Source organism: Castanea sativa, chromosome 1 (genome assembly GCF_040712315.1).
Source record: "Castanea sativa cultivar Marrone di Chiusa Pesio chromosome 1, ASM4071231v1".
In the NCBI taxonomy this organism is placed as follows: Eukaryota; Viridiplantae; Streptophyta; class Magnoliopsida; order Fagales; family Fagaceae; genus Castanea; species Castanea sativa.
Genome location: NC_134013.1, coordinates 21994871 through 22016367, shown reverse-complemented (window position 1 = coordinate 22016367; position 21497 = coordinate 21994871). Strand labels below are relative to the sequence as shown.

General features: G+C 34.3%; 2 protein-coding genes across 3 annotated transcripts; both read right to left on the bottom strand.

Annotated features, from left to right (window-relative positions):
* Positions 1-3852: 3852 nt before the first annotated feature.
* Positions 3853-9925, bottom strand: LOC142622949 (uncharacterized). The gene is made up of 3 exons (XM_075796517.1): positions 9598-9925; positions 6138-6292; positions 3853-4458 (listed from the first exon to the last, which is right to left on the bottom strand). Exons 1-3 carry the CDS (start codon positions 9824-9826, stop codon positions 4195-4197), a joined length of 648 nt encoding a protein of 215 aa, XP_075652632.1. The 5' UTR covers positions 9827-9925; the 3' UTR covers positions 3853-4194.
* A 4763-nt stretch (positions 9926-14688) lies between these two features.
* On the bottom strand, positions 14689-21325 carry LOC142609228 (DEAD-box ATP-dependent RNA helicase 15). Of its 2 annotated transcripts, none has more exons than XM_075780830.1 (12): positions 21154-21325; positions 20925-21043; positions 20119-20219; positions 19150-19458; positions 18809-19040; positions 18574-18692; positions 17979-18035; positions 17710-17894; positions 16147-16291; positions 15979-16062; positions 15832-15895; positions 14689-15260 (listed from the first exon to the last, which is right to left on the bottom strand). In XM_075780830.1, exons 4-12 carry the CDS (start codon positions 19285-19287, stop codon positions 15250-15252), a joined length of 1035 nt encoding a protein of 344 aa, XP_075636945.1. In that variant the 5' UTR covers positions 19288-19458; positions 20119-20219; positions 20925-21043; positions 21154-21325; the 3' UTR covers positions 14689-15249. The 2 variants fall into 2 exon arrangements, with proteins under 2 accessions (XP_075636945.1, XP_075636942.1); XM_075780827.1 differs by having other exon boundaries at positions 19150-19322.
* Positions 21326-21497: the final 172 nt, after the last annotated feature.

Genomic DNA, 21497 nt, shown 5'->3' with positions numbered 1-21497 from the left:
TGTCTAATTTCCCAATAAGGAATCTATCTCATCCTTCATGGCTAACTCCCACTTGCTTGAATTTTCATCCTGCAAGGCTTCTTCATAACACTCTGGCTCACCACCATCAATCAACAAGAGATAATTTAGAGTGGGTGAATAACGTTGTGGAGGTCTAATGATCCTGGAAGATCTACAGGCTTCAGCTACAAGTGTACTCTGATCTACCTGTGAAGCTACATTCTCCTTATCTTCTTCACCCCTTAAATATCGCATTTCTACTTCTGATGATTTTCTTGTTTTGTTCATCCCAAAACCTATAGTCAAATTTCTCATCACCATAGCCAATGAAAAAACATATTTTAAACTTTGCATCAAGTTTACTACGAGAATCAGAATTAATATGAACATAAGAAACACAACAAAAAACTTTTAAATGTGAAAACTTTACCTCTTTACCGCTCTAAACTTCCTCAAGAAGTCTGAACTCCATGGGAACTGATGGTCCTCGGTTTATTAAGTAAGCTACAGTGCTAACAGCATCAGCCCAGAAAGTTTTTGGTAGTCCAGCATGCAACCTCATACTCCTAGCACGCTCATTAAGAGTTCTGTTCATGTGCTCAGCCACACCATTCTGTTGTGGTGTCCTAGGAATGGTCTTCTCCATCCTAATTCCTTGTGCAGAACAATACTCACTAAACCCTCCATCTATGTACTCTCGTCCATTATCTGACCTCAAACATTTTACTTTCAAACCTATTTCTATCTCAACCATGGCCTTCCACTTCTTAAAAGTCTCAAATACACCAGATTTATTTTCAGAAAATAAACTCATACCTTTCTGCTTGAGTCATCAATGAAAGTGATGTAATACCTTGAACCTCCAAGGGATGCAACCAGAGAAGGCCCTCACAAATCAGTGTGTACTGACTCCAATTTTTCAGCCTTCGGTGTCCTACTAGTTTTCAAGAAGCTCACATTTTTCTGCTTTCCTAAGATGCAGCTTTCACACATGTCAAAATCAACGGACTTCAATTCTGGTAGTTTCCCTTTTGACAGCAGCATCTTCATCCCTTTCTCACTCATGTAACCAAGTCTGTGGTGCCATAGGCTTGCATCAGTACATGCTTCAGCAACTGCAATTGTGTCTCTTGGACTTGAGGTCATATAGAGAGTACCAATCTTCTTTCCACGAGCTAATACTCTGGCTCCCTTTGTAACCTTCCAAGTCCCACCAACAAATAGTATTGCATGCCCTTTATCATTAAGTTGTCCAACGAAAATCAGATTCCTCCTCAGGCCAGGAATATGTTGAACCTTCTCCAGTAACCAAACAGACCCATTGGGCAACAATATCTAGACGTCTTCCATACCCACAACATCCAAGGCTGCACCATCAGCCAAATACACCTTACCAAAATCACCTGCAACATAATTCTGTATGATTTCTCAGTGTGGAATGGTATGAAACGAAGCTCCTGAGTCCAAAATTCAATCATCAAGTGGACTATTTACTGCAAGAAGTAATGCATCCTGTACCTCTTTTGTTACAGCATTAGCAGAATCATCTTCATTCTTCTTCTTAGGACCTTTGCATTGCCTGACCTATTTTCCCACAATTCCAGCATTCTACTTGTTGGCTTGATCTAGATTTACTTCTATTCCGATTAGAATTTCTAGATTTTGATCTACCCCGATTTGAATTTCTATCCTTACCTCTACCTCTTGACTCAAGGTTTAGGGCAAAACCAGATCTTGAGGTTTCACCTACATCTCTTCTGCAAATCCCCTCAGCCAGAATTAAATCTCGTATGTCATTGTACTTCATCTTTTCTTTTCCTGTAGAATAGCTTACTGCCATCCTCATTGCCTTCGAACTGTTTGGCAAAGAACCCAAAACGATCAATGCACGGATCTCATCATCAAAATCAATTTCTACAGACGACAATTGATTTGTGATAGTGTTGAATTTATTCAGATGTTGTGCTACTGATGCGTTCTCTGCCATCTTCAGATTGAACAGTTTCTTCATCAAATGCACCTTGTTGTTTGCTAACAGCTTTTCATACATTCCAGACAAAGCCTTCATCAGATTTGATGTGGTCCTCTCTTTTACAACATTGTGTGCAACAGACCTAGACAGAGTTAACCTAATAACTCCTAGTACCTGTCTGTTAAAAATAGTCCATTCCTCATCCTTCATAGTCGCAGGTTTTGTCCCCAAAAGAGGCAGATGCAATTTCTTCCCATAAAGATAATCTTCAATTTGCATCCTCCAATACACGAAATCTGTGCCATCAAACTTTTCTATTCCGGACGCCTTTCTTGCTTCCTCTGCCATTGCTCCCACTCTAACCTAACCTAACTTTGATACCAGTTGTAGGGAATTAACACAAAATTCCCAACCTATGAGAAACAAAAATAAAGAAAACACACAACAAAGAAAAAAATAATCACACGCACAAGACAATATTTACGTGGTTCAGCAATTTGCCTACTTAAACGGAGTTGCAAGGATTTCACTATTTTCAGGGGAAAAAAAAGTGCGGCTACAATTTTTCACTCTCTCAAAGAACAACAACCGAAAATCCTAATCACCAAAACAACGTTTTTCTATATCCTGGGCACAAATGGGCTTCAAAATGGGCCAACGGCTTGGGCCTATCGGCCTAAGCCTCCGCTCCATGGACTAAACCTCAGAAAATCTCTCATTAAAAACCACGCAACATTATTTGGATCGGGTCGGGTCGTCAAATGGATCAAACACAACTAGGCTCCACAAAGCCCAACACTATAAATAAAGACCCTCATCAATCTCAAGGGATAGACTCAAAAGTTTCGAAATTCTACTAGAATATCTAAAGTATTCAAGAACTGTTATTTATAGGCCTAAGGCAGGGGCTATAAAAAAATTTTGTTTAGTTTGTGACTTCACCATCTTCACTTTTTCTTTGGTTATTTCAGAAATCTTTTGAAGACACTCTTAATTTGATGCTCTGCATTTCCTTTACTGGAGCACCGGTTTATATTCTTAAAATTTGGAATGCTCAGATACTTGCAGTCTTTTCCCACCCTTTGGTCTCTAACTTAGACTTGTTTGTTTGATTATCATTATACATTCGCTGTGATTTAGTTTGACTACAAGATTATTTTGAAGGGTTTGAATATAGGTAAGTTTCCGACACTGGTGACTCAGCAGGAATTCCTGGAGTCGAAGGTTAATGAAACAAAAGCAATGGTGAAGTTTAAACTTAAGAAGGTTCTTTGTATGAGTGTTGCTGTTGGGAAATGCAGAATGGAAGAAAGCAGATCTTCCAGAAAGTACAAATGAGTGTCAACTTCCTTGTTTCGTTGTTGAAGAAAAATTGGCACACTGTAAGCTCAAAAAAATATAGATTAAACTGCAATCTAACATCATGAGAACCAAACATCATGCAAACCAAATACCCCGTTAGTGTTTTATCTTCACATTGTTTAGCGTCGATCAATTTTGTGAAATTGGAGTGCGCTTAAATAGGTGACGTACTTGCATATGAAGAGTACAATGAGAGTTATCTAGGGGAAGAACACGAGCAAAATGTCTAATGAACACTTTCGTTATTATTATTTCCCTTATTAATGGTAATTTTGTTTAAGTAGCTATTAATATTTAAATCTTTGTCTTGGGAAATTTATGTAATAGATATATATATATATATATATATATATATTATAATGTATGTGAATTTTGTGCATAATTTTTTTATAACAATCCATTAATTTATTGTTACTATAGTCATCCTATTAAAAAATGTATTAATGTAGGAAAGTGAATTCTACACTTCTTATTAAAGTAAAACAATTTCATTCAGCATAATTACTTATTAATAAAAGTTCAAACATAATACCGAACGCAATTTATCAAAATAAATTTAAACATAATACAATCTGTCAATACACTCTGAAAATTGTATTCTACTACTGGGATGCATTCCAACAGAATACAATCTAAGAGTATTAAACCCAACCTTAGCATGGTGAGAATTTTAGTATAAAAACCAACTAGTATAGATAGCCGATCAGATTCATGGAGTTCCTCATGTGTTTGGCCCATTCTTTTCGCATAATCGAACTTGAGTAGGTATTTAGTGGACTAGACAATTATTAAAAGTGGGGTGACCTATATCACAAGACAAATTTATTGTATCATACTCTAGAATAGGTTACACTCATAAATCAGTCATCATTTGACACCCCTAAAGCAGGTTCCTGCTTATCAGCAGGACCTCTATATGACTGGGACATGGGAGTAGTCGAACTAGACAATGAGGATGGATCTGCAGCACTAATCTCACTGACCGTTGATGATGCAGTAACAGAATCAACACTATCAGTTGCTGGTGTATCTACTACAGTAGACTTCGGAATTAGTCCTTGTGCCTCCATGGCCTCCCGTGCTGCTTTCTCCTTAGCTTTTTTGGCTCTTTCCAACACATCTTCCTGCATATCATCAATGAATGAAATATTCTCCTTTTAAAACAGTGATGGATTGGATCTACAGTACCCAAAGAACAGAGATGCCATAATGTAAGGTTTTAAGCTTCCATTGCAAATTAAGAAAAATGTGCCCCAAGTAAATTCGATAAATTGTTGTTCATGATTCTCCTGGACCAATGGAGTTTTAATTCCATTTATAAAATCAAAGAACTAAACATTTTCCAAATAAGAGATGGGCAAATCGCAAACGGGGTCTATGCAACCACTAATCATTGTTCTTCATGATTCTCCAGGACCAAAGGACTTTTAATTCCATTTATAAAATCAAAGAATGAAACATTTTCCAAATAATAGATAGGCCTATGGCAAACAGGATCTATGCAACAACTACCTAAGTATTTCCCCACATATGGCTATTATCAAATATTCTGAATAGTGTTCACCTATCCCTAATGAAAGTTCAGAACAATCTAGAAACTTCATAGACACTGAAGATCCTATTATCTGTTAACTTTGTGCACCATCCGCAGATTGAAACAAAATCCACTTACATATTCAGCTTAAGTGCATGAACTTTGAAAGAAACCCATGAAAAAAACGAAAAAACTTACCACTGAAAATCTGAAACCGAAGAGCTATGTGAGACTGGGAAGGGAACTGGAAATAGAGCAGCTCAGATTTGGAAATGGTATTAGAGCAGTTGGATTGGGAACAAGAGGAACAAAGCAAAGCAAAGCAGAGATTGGAAAGGCTGAAACTGATTTGGCAATTGGTGTGTTTTGTGGGTTTTCTTTTTCTTTTTCTTTTTCCTTTTTTTTTGGTGTGGATCGAATTTGGGTAATACCCAAACCCAACCTGATAATTTCAGATAAAACCCGCCTGATTATATTTACCCATGACATTTTGTAAAATGCCCGACAATTTCGAGTAGGGTCAGTTCAGGTACCCGTTACCGTTGGTAAAAATCCAGGTAGAATTCAGGTACAGGTGCTTAACAGGTATTGGGTTTTGGGTATCCATGAGTAAAAGTTTTGGGTCGGCTATACCCAACCCAAACCTGGTCCATGGCCATCCCTACCCTACCAACTCCTAAGAGAGAGGGACACAGAGAACTCTTCATTTGGCATATTATAATACTAGATTTACAAACACAGCTCCATTTGATTTGTAAAGTAGATTCTAAAAATTGTTTTAGAAAATCCTACTTTCTGCAGCACAAGAATGAGAATGAATGATAATAACAATCGAGTTCATCAAGATTATTAAATTGGATTCTTTCATCATTTCTACATGCCACTTTTTCATAATTTAGCTAAAAGTACTGATTGCTTGCCAAATAACAATATTACAGTCACCATGCCATGCAGCTTTGTCCAAAGATGGGCACAATTGTGATTTTTAATTTTGATTTACAACAATATATTTGGTGGAAAAGTGTTAAATTTCTTTAATAAAGACACAAACTTTTACATAGTTACTACCTCTTTTAAGTTATCTTTTTTTTATAAAGTACCTCTTTTAACTTGTCTGCAATAGAAAACAGCATATATGTAATCTTCCACAAGATTTGAACTGTAAATGAAGCTAGTATTGAAAAGAAAGAAAGTAAAATGACGTAGAAAGTAGCTTAAAACCAGAAAGGAATCTAAAGAGAATCTACCACAGTTTGAATTGCCCAATACCTGGAAGTCCTGTACTTGCTTTTGTTGCTCAGCTTGCAGCCTACCAACTGCACTCAAAAACTCGCCAACTGTAGACTCAATGCGTTCATTTAAGGCTTCCGCTAGAGCTTTTCCCAAGAAAAATGCATCCAGAACACCTCTGCTGTCACTATCACCTACAAGATTGAGATTGAGTAACTCACTCATTAGTCATTACAGAGATAATAAAGGAAGTGACATTCTATATTAGAAATGTTATATAAAAGATCAGCATCATTTTTTAGCAAACTTTTTTCAATAAATCTAAGTTTCCTTCTTTCGTCCATCACTAACTCTCTTCATGTGAAGTGAATCACATGCTTTATTAAAGAAAAATCTCTCCATGTATGGGCTAGAGATGGTAAATGTAGAATAGAAAATAATGTTCTGCATCACATCATGAAACACAAATTGGTGAGGTCTTTAACACTAACCCCCCCTTCCCCCCTCCCCCCAAAAAAAATATAATAATAATAATAATAAACCCAAATCCCACACACCAGCAAATGCCAAAAAATAAAAAAATAAAATTTTAAAAAAAAAAGTATACTGGCAAGTGAAGAAATGAAAATTGAAAAGAGAGGCAAAGGATATTGTTGTAAAATGCAAAACAATAATATAGCAAGCACCACAACAGTAACACACAATTTAATGTGGTTTGGCAAACTCCATGGCTACGTTTACGGGCAACGCCAACAAAAATCCACTATCAATAATAAGGATTACAACCACACTCACAAAGTCTCACTAACCGTCACAAAAACTAACCCAAACCCCTAAGACACCCAAAAGCTCCCCATACTACCTCACAAGACAAAACTTAGTCTTTAACTCTCTCACAAGACAAAGCTTTACTCGTAACTCTCACACTCACACCTTAAACAAAGATGCACTACCACTCTATTTCTAGGGACTAGAACACCTCCCTACTTTTCTTTTCAATGTGGGACTAACTCTTTTAATAGGATTAGTGCACCTTCTTTTTATTTGACTAGCCAATGTGGGATTCCAAAACCAATAAAGAAATTTTTAAACTGCACATATCATGGGTTGGACTTAACAGATATTAATTATTCATGTCATCAAAATCTGCTAAATCAGTACCCGTTTTTAATTAGAAAAGGAATGTGTAGAAATGGTCCAAGTAGGCCTTCTCACAAAGATGTCCCAAATTACTAATTTGATGAATTTCTTTCCAGCTATAATATTCCATGTATAAATTCACACCGTTAAGATGATCCTTCCATCAAAAATGAGAAAGTAAGACAAAAGTGACAGAGAAGCTAGAATAACCTACAAATGACAAATGCTTTTCATGGCCCCAGCAGATAATATCACGAAATCTTATACAGAACATCCTAGAGGTTATTCCCTACAAAGGCACTTGTTAGAGAGAGAGTTTCTTGAATCATGAAAGTGAGCCACTTTGTGGTTGAGTGGAACAACAGGCCATCTTGAGACAACAACTTGTATTTTTTTGTGCCCCTGGACTCTGAAAACCAAAATGAAGATGCATTTATTCTATTAACCCTGTCAAAAAAATTCTGTCTTGGTTCAAGAAATATATTCTAAAGTAAGTCACACACTTTAGTTAAATACATACCACCCAGCCTCAATCATCAGCAGACTCAGTGTTGGTAGCCCATCAACAAGTCTAGAAATGTCCAAAACTTAAAGAGTTACGTTTGCAATTTAGTTGTGCCTAGGATCAATGCCTTTAAGGTTCTACTCTCCAAGCAAGCTTCCCTCAAATCAGATAGTACATATACAATAAATCCAGCATTCATATATTCCCTTTTAATTATGATCACAAGTCACCAAAGTATCATTAGTCTGCGGACTTATTGAGCCAGAGTTGCATCATGAAAAATGCATGAACCAACCCCAGCTTCATCAGTACCAGCTTAAGGGTAATTTAAAGTCCAAATTTGTAGTAAATCCTAAACTATAACTGGTTGCTAGCAAGAATTCAAATTTATCTCACCCACAATTGTACCAAAAGAAATTCATTCACTGGAATAAGAGTTTTTAGTCACATAAGCTATGTTCAAAAGACCTTAGCAATCTCTACTTTCCCCAGGGAGATCGCTGATTTCATGATGCACACATTCACTATGTCTCTGCTTAACCAAAATTCCATGATTTCCCTAATGAGAAGCGATTTATGGAACTTTTGTTAGATCATTTGAAACCCATCCATTGCCTCCATATTGATCTGCTAGCCTTCCCATTTCTTATAAGCATTAGCCAATAGCCAATTTCATGACCTCGTCTACCAACTTCAAAGTCCATCTCTTTGCAACTACAAGACTTACTAACTCCAAATTTATATAAAACTCAGTTTCTGTAAAGAAGAATAAGATGAGAACCAAAGCATATTTCACATATTACACCAAAAAAAATAATTAAAAAAAATAAAGCAGAAAATTAGTATCAAACCTATATAATTACAAAGGGAGGAAGAAAATTACAATGGTAGCCGAAACTAAAACTACTCCCTGATCTGAAATTATTATATAGAGAATATATTCTAAGAGCAATTCTAAAGTGGTTGGAAGCAAATCTCAAACAATGAGGGAATGGGAAGGATGTTAAGTTGCTTAGAGGGGAAACTAGTGAAACAACTCTTCAAAATCACTTTTGGAAATTCAGTTCTAATCAGAATGATTTGTTAAATCCTCTCAAAGACCCTTTACAAATGCCTCGACTTTGCTATTTATAGATGCAAAGTTGTGTGGCTTACGCTAAACTTTTTCTAACTAATTCTTGGTAATTCTGGGCTAAAATCTTTAACAAACTAATTCTTAGCCAAGCTTTCTTAAATATGCCAATTACAATTTGTGACAAAAAGTACTCTAAACAAATTGTTACAAGACAATTGTAGCCCGAATGGTACCCTCCCGGTCCCCTTTAAATTTCAATCCCCAATGAAAAAATATTGTTACAAAAAGAACATACAAGGTGTTATACAAGTGCATTGCATCAAACTTCGATATCATCATTGAAAAGACAAGAAACACCAACTAATCTCTGTGTAAAATTATAGAAATTAGAAACAAGTTATTCGTCCCAACAATTTTTCTAAGAAACCCACTGGCCACTAGATATAAGTTTAACAAGTCACCACTTGAAGATCATATTTAATGAGAAATGTTTTGTTCAGATAAATTAGCTTGGAATGAGATTAGTTTGGATTAGGAGTAGTCTTATTGATACATTATAAGTCAGTCATGAATAAATTCAGATATTGACAATAAATTAAGAACAGCCATAACCCATGAATTTCTAAGTTACAAATTATTAGCTAGTCTAGCCTCCCTCAAAGTAGTCCATTTTATCAAATCAAAAGGCCTGGTCTCCTCAAAACAACCAATAAAAAACTGGGTCTTTATCATTCTACTACAAATAAAATTTGAGGAAAAGTAGTAATGGGAATTAATACCAGAGGCAGAACCACCATCAGCACCACCAGGTCTGTTGCTGCTATTACTGTATATTCGATTTCCTTTGGGTCCAGAAAATCTGAGACCTTTGAGCTTGAGATTCGGGGAAGACAAGGTACGAGGAATGAGTGAAGTGGGTGCATAGGAATAACTACTACATCTGCGGGTTGTTGGTGAAAAGCAGCTTTGTAGGGAAGCTGCTGCTGAACCCAAACCCCCACTACTCATTTCTCTCTAACTTTTCTGTCTCTTTCCTTTCTCACTTTTTCCTTTGTCTATGAACTATCAAAAGCAGTAGAAAATAGGTTTCTCTTTGTCTTTGACCTGCAATAAAAATCTGTTTTTTATATAGTTGGTCATAAGAATGTGAGAAATGATTCGTGAACAATATTTTTACAAAAATCTATAAAAAGTAAGTTGTTAAATAATAATATTCATTATTACTAGTGTAAAAAAAAAATTAATGGTGCAGTTAAAATTAAAATTAATAATAACTTACTATCTAGAATTTATTATAAAATAATTGTAAAAATATTATAGAGGTAACACTTCTCAAAAAATTTAAATAGATCCATTTTTTTTTTTAATATTTATTGAGGTGTCAATATTCAATATGTGATCAGTAAACATTAAAAGTGATATCGATTAAAAATAATGTCGATAGCAATATTATGTAAAGTAAGATCCACTACTCATGTAAAAAAATAGAATAAGAATTTATTATACACCCAAAATATTCTATAATTACCACTAAATTACAATATTATTGAAAAAATAAAAAAACTAATGAAATTTGAACATATCATATAACTTATTAAACAAGCCATGTGACTAATATAGGTAGTGTGATTTATCTTTATCACTCATCACGAAGTGGTTTTGATGGTATTTTCTTTTTCCTAGATTTATGGTGCATGTAACATTGTTGTAAAAATCTTGTAGCTCTTTTTCTTTTCTTTTTTATAGTTTGCAATGTATCTCCACAATATTTAAAAAAAAATTAAATAGCTTCCAAATTTTCTAGTATCATTTCAAATAAAATAAAATACTTGTAAAGAATTTACCAGACTTAGCAGCTCCTTAATTCCTCTTCCAATATTCCCCCCATTCAAATATATCTATAGATTCAAAATCCATGAGCTGGTCCAAGCTACACCAGGTAAAATTCAAGGTGCACTTCGTTGACAGTGAGAGACGGTTAAGCTAAAGATATGAGATTGGGAGTTTGGTTACGCTAACGAAGGGGTCACGCAAAAACATGCACATTTTGGAGTCACGCCCAAAATGCTGATTTATTAGTGTTGTGCAAATAAGTCCAAGTGTCCAACCTTAACGGGTGTTTCGTACATGTATTTTAAAACATGCGAAAAAATACGTGTGGGTGAAAAAGTGTATGAAAATGCATGTAATATTGTTTAAAAACTAAGAATGTGTGTTTGAGTGAGTGTACTAAACACCCCCTAAATCATTTATTAAAATGAAGATTAATATTAAGACTACACACTATTTCATAATTTTTTGTCACAATTTTAATGTGGCAGACGGTGAGAGGTTGTCTGCAACTTACACATAGACCTACTATTTTTCCTCTACCACATAATAGTTGTGGCAAAAAAGTTGTGAGATAAGTTATAGTACTAGATTTTTCCTAAGAAGAATAATGTTTGAATAACAATTTATAAGAATATCTATATGTATTATTTAAAAAAAAAACATATTTAACTTCAAATATGTTTGAAACCTTGAGCTCCAACCAGAAAATAACATGTCTCGTCATGTGCAAGTAAAATGAATTTGAATCACTTCATTGGTTATATATATAAGAACTTGATTGATTGGATTAAGTGAATCATGTGAATTGCACATGACGTAACACAGATCATCCAAATTTTTTTCTATTGCAAAACAAAACACACCTTTGACACTCAGAGAATGAATTAATTTAGTGGTAGGCATTATTTTAATTTCGAGTTTGATGTGTGAAATTTATGTGTGTACTCTAAATTTTGGGACGCCTAATAAAGAGGTTGCAATTTGGGTGTCTTCGACATGGGTAAGATATTAAAGTTTTTAGGCATTATTTTTGAGATTATATTTGGGGTACTTACCTTAAGGACATAGATTAAAAAAATTTAACAAATACTCAATTATAACTTAATAGTTCACAATATTTAAAGAATAAAATACACATGTTAATTATTCATTGTCTTACACATACAAATTTATCATAGTTGTTTAATAAAGTATTAAATATGCCCAATCAGTGTTCTTATTCGTTAACCAAAACCTTATTTTTTGAGAAATTAAAGTTTATCTTTGTTATGTGGGAACATTTACATCCAGTTACTAAAGAAAAAAAAAAATTAGCTCACCAAAAAATTACTTTTTCTATTTTAGATAACCACTTTAATAATACATCTCATTTTCTATTCTCTTACCACTCTATTTAAATATTCATTTCTTATTCTATCTTTATTATTTATTCCCAATAGTCATTTTTTATTTTTCTTCTTTAGTACAGAGTGGAATAAAATATGCATTTTTTATTTTTACATTTACAATGATCATCTATGTTTTGATGCTATTGTACCAATGTGTACAAATTTGAACTATAATGCATGATCAGATATGATTGTATTTTTGGTAATTTTTTACTACAAAATCATCTAAAATATATTTATATGCATTTTGCTCTCCTGATGTGATACCATAAAAATATGAGATAAATCAAACTTATCTGATATGATGAATGAAGGACAGCTAGATACATACATACATACATACATACATATATATATATATATATATATATATATATATATTGATTATATAAAATAAGAAAAATGCTCAAGTATTCAAATGATAGATAAATTTAGGACCAGAGCAAAACTCGAAGGATACAAATATTACCACCTGAAAGAATTTAGCTAAGAATACATAACTAAATTAGCTCACCACTTAATGAGATACATATCATCACTACTCAAAGAGATACATAAACCAAAACTCACCACTCAAAGGAATCTACCCAAGGGGTGAGGGTTAATTTAGAAGAAATTCATTTTTTTAAAAGCACAAAGGCTAATTTTTTGAAAAGCCTCTATATTATCTTCATTCCAATAAAATAGCTTTTTATAGTGCTTAGAACAACCCTCTTAAGTATAGGAAAACAAAAATAGAAATTAAAACATTCCATTTTCAAGAGCATGGTCAAATTTGACTCGTAGAAACAAGAAATAAAATAAAATACTTATAAGTTTGTGAGAACTAAAACATAAAGTCAGAATATTACCTAAGAAACCTAAAATAAATGATCTTTAACTTCTTAGAAAAAATGACTTATTATTCTCCAATTATCTTCTGAATTGTTGGAAAATCTTGTTCAAAACGATGACCTTTTGCCACATAATCTGCTACTTCGTTCTAGCGTTACAATTCAAATGCTCTAAAAATACAGATGGATCGGGCAGATTGATTGGGTGGTCCAGCAACTTTGGGGTATGGTCAAACTAGTTTGCTGATGCGATTTTTTTGGTTAGGAGCTGGGAGATTTTAACTGTTTGGGGCCTTGACTTCAACATGGATCAACTTGGTGGCTAATAGAATAGGGGAGAAAGTCTAGAGAAAAATAACTTTACATTTGCTAATGTAACAAATATTAGTAAGCAAAAAAATAATGTTAATAATAAACACAGATAAAAACTAATAAAAACTTATCAATTCAATTACTTCGAGATTCTCAAGTTGGGTTTCTAGAGGTTGTATTAAACTTTCGGTGGGTTAAATTGCGATGGATTTAATTATTAGATTGCAGATATAGTAATTGGATGATTTTTGAGTTGATAGATTGTATCGTATGGTTTGATTGGATTGCAGATTTATTGTGCGTTTGGCATGGCATAAATTTGCCAGCTTATTTTACCATTCAACTTATTTTTTGTATTATTCATGAGTCTCATTGCACTTTTTGATACTATTTATAGATCCCACTATACTATTTCAACTAACTTTTACTTTTATCTACAATACTTTCAGCAAAAAGTTTTCAATTTCAATAAAATAAGCTAATCCTGAACAGACCTCTAGTGATTAGATGATTTTTGAGTTAATGGATTTTATTATTTGATTTGATTGAATTGCGGATCTATTGTGCATTTGACACGGCATTAAGTTTGACAACTTATTATACCATTCAGTTTATATTTAATACTATTCATGAGTTTCTTTACATTTTTTGATACTATTCAGGGTATAGTTTCATGTGTGGCTTAGCTGGGCCGATCAGATTATCGTGGTGTATCTAGATAGCGGGGGTGTTTCAATAGCTCTAATCAGACCAAGTTTTGCTCTAATTTGGTTGGATTTACATTTATCCAAGGGGTTGTGAAATAGAAAATGTTTACATTTTACTTCAAAACAAAACTATAAAATAATTTCTTATGCATTTTCAAGTAAGCAACAACTAGAAGACTAACAAGGAGTGTATCAACAATTTCTTCGGGGGCTGATCATTCAAGTTCCCCAAGAGAGTTTTAGAACACGGGCCAGCACCACAATATACCTATATATATGGCCATAAGCCCAACCCAATTAGGCCTAACACTTTAAAAAGTTAGGACAGAAGGGAAAAAAAAGAGAGAATTGGAATAATTTTCTTTTGTTTTGTAAAATCATAATGAAAATAAATAAATGATTGATTTCTATTCAAACCCACACCTTCAATCTTCCCAAAAGGTAAAGAAAAGATAACATATTCTATTGGTAACTGTTGTGAAATGAGATAATTGAAAGATAGTGTAGTCAACTCAATATGACCAATCTTTTGAAGTTAATAGAAGAAATAGACATTTTGAAGTTAATAGAAGATAGGATTTGTTGATAAGGCTATCTCATTCTTGCCTATTAATGTACGTTAATAGGCAAGAATGAGATAACCTTATCAACAAATCCTATCCTAAAACATAGCAATTAAATTGAACACAAATAAATAACAATATTAATCTATCTATAGGAAGATTTATTCTAGCACTTAACTAAATTCAAATAATTTATCTGGGTCATAACAGTGACTTTATGAAATAAGATGCTACTTTTTCTATCAACAATATTACTCCTACCAAACACTCGAAATACAAAATATCAGTCTCTCCTCGTTTTCATTGTGTGTATCCTTTCCTTCCTAACAAACAAAAGCCTTGAAAGCACTCAAAAAGGATCCAGCAATTATACAGATGTATCTGATTACATGCAGCTTTTAAACGAGCAGAGGGTGGCCGATGACAAGTTCTAAATGCAAGCATCATACTGGGGCTAACAATTTTTGTAATTCTAAGACATCAAGTTTTATTCTAGGCTCCAGCTATAAACGATTAAAATGAAGCTCTGATTAATACATAATATTTCAAATCAATGCAGCAAACAAAAAGCAACTAGTGCAAAGCCCTAATAGCATAAACTCTAAATCCTCACATGCTATGCAACCAGCAACAGTTTTTAAAGGCTACAGTAACTCCAATGCAGACTACACCAGATCAAAGAAACTGCCATTTCCCAAGTCAATTGTTTCACATCAGTTTGAAACATAACACAAAGGGTCTGCAGCACACCCGCCAATTGTATCCAAGTGAAGGCTCCAACGTGGATATGTCAACCTATGATGGCACTACAAATAAAAAAAATTAAAACAGTTAGTATGCTCCTAGCAAAACTTATTTTGCAAAAATATAACACAAGTATACTAACAAAATGCTATAACAAAAAAGCTAGTGTTTTCTCCAGCAAAACATACTATTAAGGCAAAATGCCAACATTCAATTCATAGAACTAACAAAATGGAAAATAAAAAAGAAAAAATAAATTGGCTAATTCACGTATATTAAAAAGAGAGATACTTCTAGGTCATGAAATCAACTGCAATACACTACAAGCTACTAGGGAAAGGTGTGGTGGGCAGGGTGTAGTTTGATACAATGTCCATCAGCATATTTCCCTTGTACAATGGGAGAGCACACACAAAAGGCATAATTTGGTATAATTTGAAAAATACAATTCATGCTAGCAAACAAGTAAACTCAACCAAAATGACAAGACTTCTGTCACACCAAACCATACAATTATCAAATATTTTAAATCCAAATTGCCAAATAGGTTCCAATATACCCTCATCAAATAACTAACATAGAGCTGGGTTCAAATAAATGAAAAATGGATGGAACCACGCATGAGAGACATACTGTATGTAGAGGTATCAATCTGTTCAGGAAGTTCTTTTATATCCACCTCAAACCTCATCTGAACCTGCAACCATCCAACCAAAGAAAATTAGATCCGCCAACATTTGAGCAACAAAACAATAAAAATTAAAATACTGGAGGCCATACATTATTGAGAACCTCCGAATCAGAAGCAGATGAAACAAATGTAATTGCAAGCCCTTTGGTGCCGAACCTACCAGCTCTACCAACCTGTTAGAAGCAGCCAGAAATCTCAGGAATGACAATGTAAAAGAAACAATATCAGATAAATGATCATAATTACTTTGTACCTACCCTGTGCAGATAAGTGTCTGCTGAATCTGGCATGTCATAATTGATGACAATGTTAACCCGTTCAATGTCTATCCCCCTACCAACCAAATCAGTGGCTACAAGAATCCTTGACTGCCCTTCCTTAAAACCTTTGTAGCGCGTCAACCTTTCAGAAAATCATGTTACTCCACATATTAGACCAACACTTTTATAAGTAACAAAAACTTATTGAAAAAGGGAAGAACCATTATGTACACATGATAAATACACAACTCCTAAAGAATTAGGTTTCTCGACCAAAAAAAAAAACTCCTAAAGAATTAGAATTTAGAGTTCTCAAAAACTAGGATTTCAGCTCAATAACCAAGGCCTCTAAATTGAAGAAACAACAGAAAAACCAGAAAAGCCAAACACATTTCAACCTAAAAGATAATAATGAACATAGGAAAATTGAAGAAACGCGAAATAAATGTGTCAACCTGATAATATAAAAACAAAAACAAAAACAAAAAAAAACACCATAATCTATACTATTGCACAAGAAAAAATCATTTGTACTTGGAAAAAAAAGAGGTGGTTTTGTGTAGTTTTGCTCCTCAAACTGCTATGAACATTACAATTTTATTCTTTTCCTTCCAATTGCAACAATGTTACAACCAGACATTTAGCAAATATTCAATGTTACTCTCTATGATTGGAGCTCCAAGAGAACCTTACAAGTTAAAAGTAACACCACATAAGTAAACATGGCACCATTTTAATCCAGTTGCCATTCTGCCACATAGAGACATTAATAAGAAATAATTTTAATTTTCTTTTCTTCTCTTTGAACCCCAAATCTCTTATTTGATGACAAGAGACTATACCAATTGGGCTAATTGGACCCCACAATTAAGGCCACTTGTAGTAGTTTATTCTTCTAATAAGCTGTGCAATGTGCATCAATGTGTTAACTTAAATCAAACAGGTTTGGACAAAGGGACAATGTTAAAAACAATGCTAAATATCTGATTAGTGATTACTGAATTTTATGACAAGAACAAAATTAAAAATACCAATAGAGGTCGAAATATCAAAATTGAACTTCACTTCACCCAAAATAATATAACATTGTAGCATACTGAAGTGAAATACCCCTTAAAAATTTAAAACATGAGAGCATTAACAATCCATTATAGTTTACTTACAAGTCTACAATAAATATGATACAAAATTAATCCATAAAGGAGTGTCTAAAGCAATAACAAATCCAGGGTGCATCATAAACACCACAAAATCAAGCACAATTTCTAAGCCACACACACAATGACAATGACTGCTTGCCATCCTTGGAGAAAATATAAACCAAAATAGCCCAAGTACACGGGGAGTGGAGTATGCATGGAAACAAGAAAATCTTGCTCTTAGAAGTACAAAGATCAAGCATATCCAAAAGAGTATACATAAAGGGAATTAAATTGGACAGAGAATGGTAAAATTAGCGATATAAGGTATAAACTATGAAATACAAAGCTGAACAGCAGCATAAAATAAACAATAAAAATCAAGGAGCATTATTATAGATAAGAAGCTTCTAATACAAACCTTTCCTCCTGGGACATCCCAGAATGGATGCATATGGAGGGAAAATTGCACTCCTTCAGTAGTTTGTTCAGTTCAGCCGCTCTATTAACACTTTTGACAAAGATAACAACTTGATTGAAGTCCAGTGCATCAAGGAGGTCATTCAACTTGCGGTTTTTCTCTGACTCGCTCAATTTGATGTAGTGCTGCCATTATAATTGTCAAAGGTAAGAAATATCAGCAAAGACCAGAAAGGTGAAACTTAAAAACAACTTAAAAATATATAATACCTGAACAAGACCATGCAGGGTCAACTTGGCCTCGTCGTCAACATAAATTTCCATTGGCTGTAAGGAACAAATGTCACAGTAAATCATATTAGGGCCTTTCCTCAAGCTATGGAATCCAGAACGAAATTAATGATGGATGCACATCCTGTGAATCAAGATCCTGCTCCATCTGCTTTGTCTCCTCGCAGGTACTTTCCCAGTCATGCCAATCAAGAACCATTGGCATTCACAGAAATCTACTGCGAAACTGACAGCGAAATCCACGAAGATAACCACCCTCCCCTATCCCCCTCACTTGAAAGTCAAAGCGCACACCCAACATCCATACTCATAAAGTAAAAAGATTAAAAGTGTACGAAAAATAAGTGCAAAACAAAAAGACACTAATCCCATACGATTTTGGGACCATCTAAACATTTGCCACCTTGTTACTCAAACCTCCCCATAAAATGACTGGATATAACACAACGCCAATAACAAGCTAACAGTGACAAAACCACCAGACTTCTAATTTCTATAACTTAACTCTCGGAGAAAGTGGGCATAATGAAAAATAGACTTCTAAATTCAAGTAGTACTGGCCATGGAACATTACTTCTTGCATAAATCTCTTGCAAACTGGGCGGATTTCTTTGCTGAGTGTTGCAGAAAACATCATTACTTGTTTATCATGAGGAGTCATCTTGAAGATCTCCTGCACATCTCTCCTCATGTCTGCATAAAGTATAAATCATACAATGATTACAGTTAATCCCATTAATACCAGACAAACTTGACCTTGAACAATAAATTTAATCAAATCAAGGTTAGAGGGAGGTTATGTCTTATACCAAGTGATTCAAGCATCTTGTCACATTCATCCAGAATAAAATGCCTCACGTTCTTCAAAGAAAGGTCCCTCTCTCTTGCCAGTGCCAATATTCTTCCAGGCGTTCCAACAACAATATGAGGGCATTCATTTTTCAGCAAATCCTTGTGAACTTTGATGTGGACACCACCGTAGAAGACAGCAACCTTTAGATCAGGCAAGTATGTGCTGAATCTCTCAAACTCATGACAAATCTACAGAGTTAAATGAAAAAATATGAGGGACTAGACAAACTAATAATCTTAACAATGGAAAGCAAATGTGTTTTATAAGCCTTTTGAAAATGGAAGATATTAAATATACCTGGTATGCTAACTCCCTTGTATGACACAGAACAATTGCAGAAACTTGGCCGGCAACAGGTTCAATCTGCTGCAATGTTGAAAGAACAAAAACAGCAGTTTTTCCCATTCCGGACTTAGCTTGACAAATGACATCCATACCCAGAATAGCTTGAGGGATACATTCATGTTGCACTGATGAAGAACCAAAGAAAATTGGATCGAAGGAACCATCGGTAAGTAAAATATAACCTCTCTGATCCTTTTAATGGAAAGGGTAACCAAACCACATAAGTTCCCCCAAATCAAGTTTATGACAATAGTATATTACCTGAAAACAAAAATTAAAATAAATTAGGGAGCATAAACCAAAAAAAATAGTAACAAATAAACATGCAATACAGGAAAAGGTCACGTAGGCTAAGATACAAAACAGGTGAAAGAACTGTTTATATAAAATACACAGAACTGAACTCAAATAAACACCAAATTAAAAAGAACAATATGCTGGCGAAAACAGAACAGGAAATATTTCATTCAGACCAACAGTATTCACTGGAATAGAAATTACAATAAAAGGGACCAAGTCAACATATTTCTCTCTTACACTAAAAAATATGTTTAGGGAAAAGAAAATGAAAATCCACAATTCATTTACAGAAAATTTAAACATGAATGGCATACATGAGTACAACAAAAAACTAGAATCCCTATAGGAGTGCTGCTAAAGCATAATTCATGCCAGCCACAAAATATTTGAAAAAAAAAATCTCAGAATTTCTGCCAAAGCATAATTCATGCAGAAATACAGGGTCACAGAATATTTGATAACAAGCTCTGAATAATTAGATTGTTGTCAGCCAACCACTAATCCCTTTTTAACTTTTTATTCCAAATTTTCCTTAAACTAGCAAAGTTTATAACTTATAAGGTTATTAGACGATATAGCTTCACCAACAAAAATAGTTGAGAAAATGCTTAGATAGTTTGCCTTCAGAAGGATGCTCAAATCCCGAGTCCACAATAGCTCGAAGAAGCTCTGGCTTCAAAAGAAAGTCTCTGAATCCTGAACTGTGAATTCCAACATAGCCCCTGCAAAGAAGGAAGAAGCACATTCATAACCAACTATAGACCAATATTGCTATGGGAACTTGGTTAGTATACATGACTACCAACTAAAAGAGGAAAAGAAACATCCATACATCAAGTTGAAAATGCCATAATAATCCCACCCAGATGCGAGATATGGTTCAAAATTGTACTCATATAACATTTTTTTGGGTGGAAAAATACACAAAATCCCTCTGTGATTTCTCTGTAAAACACCCGAAGTTTTAAGTTCAACCTGTGGTATTGTTTTATGGTAAACCATTAAACATCCATGAAAAATCAACCATGAATTGGTCATTTGATCACACGTCCACATTTAGAGTTGCATTTTCACATAAACAATACCACAGCAAGAGACCATATTAGACACAGCAACTTCTTTATCAAAAAATGGAGACTGACTCGTTCCTCAATTTTCTCAGAAACCAAACATGGTTTACAATAGTGCCAAAAGGAACAGTTTGATTCTCATACTCCTCTGTTTGAAACTAACTACGTCATAACAAAACACAAGCGAATACATTCAAAGGAATGTTTTCTTTTCCACTTTCCCATCAAATCCGAGCAAGCAAACAAATAAACAATGAGACATCCATTTCCTAAACTATCTGATAAAGCAAACAGGAAACATATAAAGCAAAATCGAACATCGAAAACAAACAACACACAAGGGCTACTCCAACTCACTTCTTGACTGTTTCGCCGTTGACTTTGGTTGCGACGGAGGCCGGGGCATTGGCTTCTTCATCATCGTAATCAACAAGCTCTTCTTCGTAACCATCGTTCTCCCTGGTCTCTCCCATATTCTGTACAAGTACACAAAACAGATTAACAATTAGGGTTTCGGAAAATTAGGGTTTGGAAAATGAAATTGAAGGAGTAGTAAGAGAGAAAGAGAGATTAGAGCAAATTTTACCTGAGAGGCTGTGTGAGAAGGTTGGAAATTAGGGTTAGGGTTAGGGTTTGGAGAGTCTGCAAATGAAAATGGTTAGCTGAAAAATACTAGGAGAGAGAGAGAGAGAGAGAGAGAGAGAGAAGTCGAAGAGAGAGCGAGTAGAAACAACAACACGAGCGCACAACTCCAAAGTGAGTGATAATAGGGTTGGAGTGTCATTTTATAGAGAGCGATTTCGGGATATTGACCGGAATGCCCCTGTTATCTGTCAATCATATCTTATCTATTGTATGCATATGGAACCATATCATTCGTAAAACGTGATTTGGTGTGTGTTTTGTAAAAATAATTTTTGTCAATTTATT

Excerpts from the sequence above, each read along its gene's own strand:
- LOC142622949 (XM_075796517.1), bottom strand. The coding sequence starts at position 9,826 with ATGAGTAGTGGGGGTTTGGGTTCAGCAGCAGCTTCCCTACAAAGCTGC. Across the intron at positions 6,293-9,597 it reads TGATGGTGGTTCTGCCTCTG|GTGATAGTGACAGCAGAGGT; the intron begins GTATTAATTCCC and ends TCAATCTTGTAG. Across the intron at positions 4,459-6,137 it reads AGCAAGTACAGGACTTCCAG|GAAGATGTGTTGGAAAGAGC; the intron begins GTATTGGGCAAT and ends GATGATATGCAG.
- LOC142609228 (XM_075780827.1), bottom strand. The coding sequence starts at position 21,040 with ATGGGAGAGACCAGGGAGAACGATGGTTACGAAGAAGAGCTTGTTGAT. Across the intron at positions 20,220-20,924 it reads AACGGCGAAACAGTCAAGAA|GGGCTATGTTGGAATTCACA; the intron begins GTGAGTTGGAGT and ends CCTTCTTTGCAG. Across the intron at positions 17,895-17,978 it reads CCCTGCATGGTCTTGTTCAG|CACTACATCAAATTGAGCGA; the intron begins GTATTATATATT and ends TTATAATGGCAG.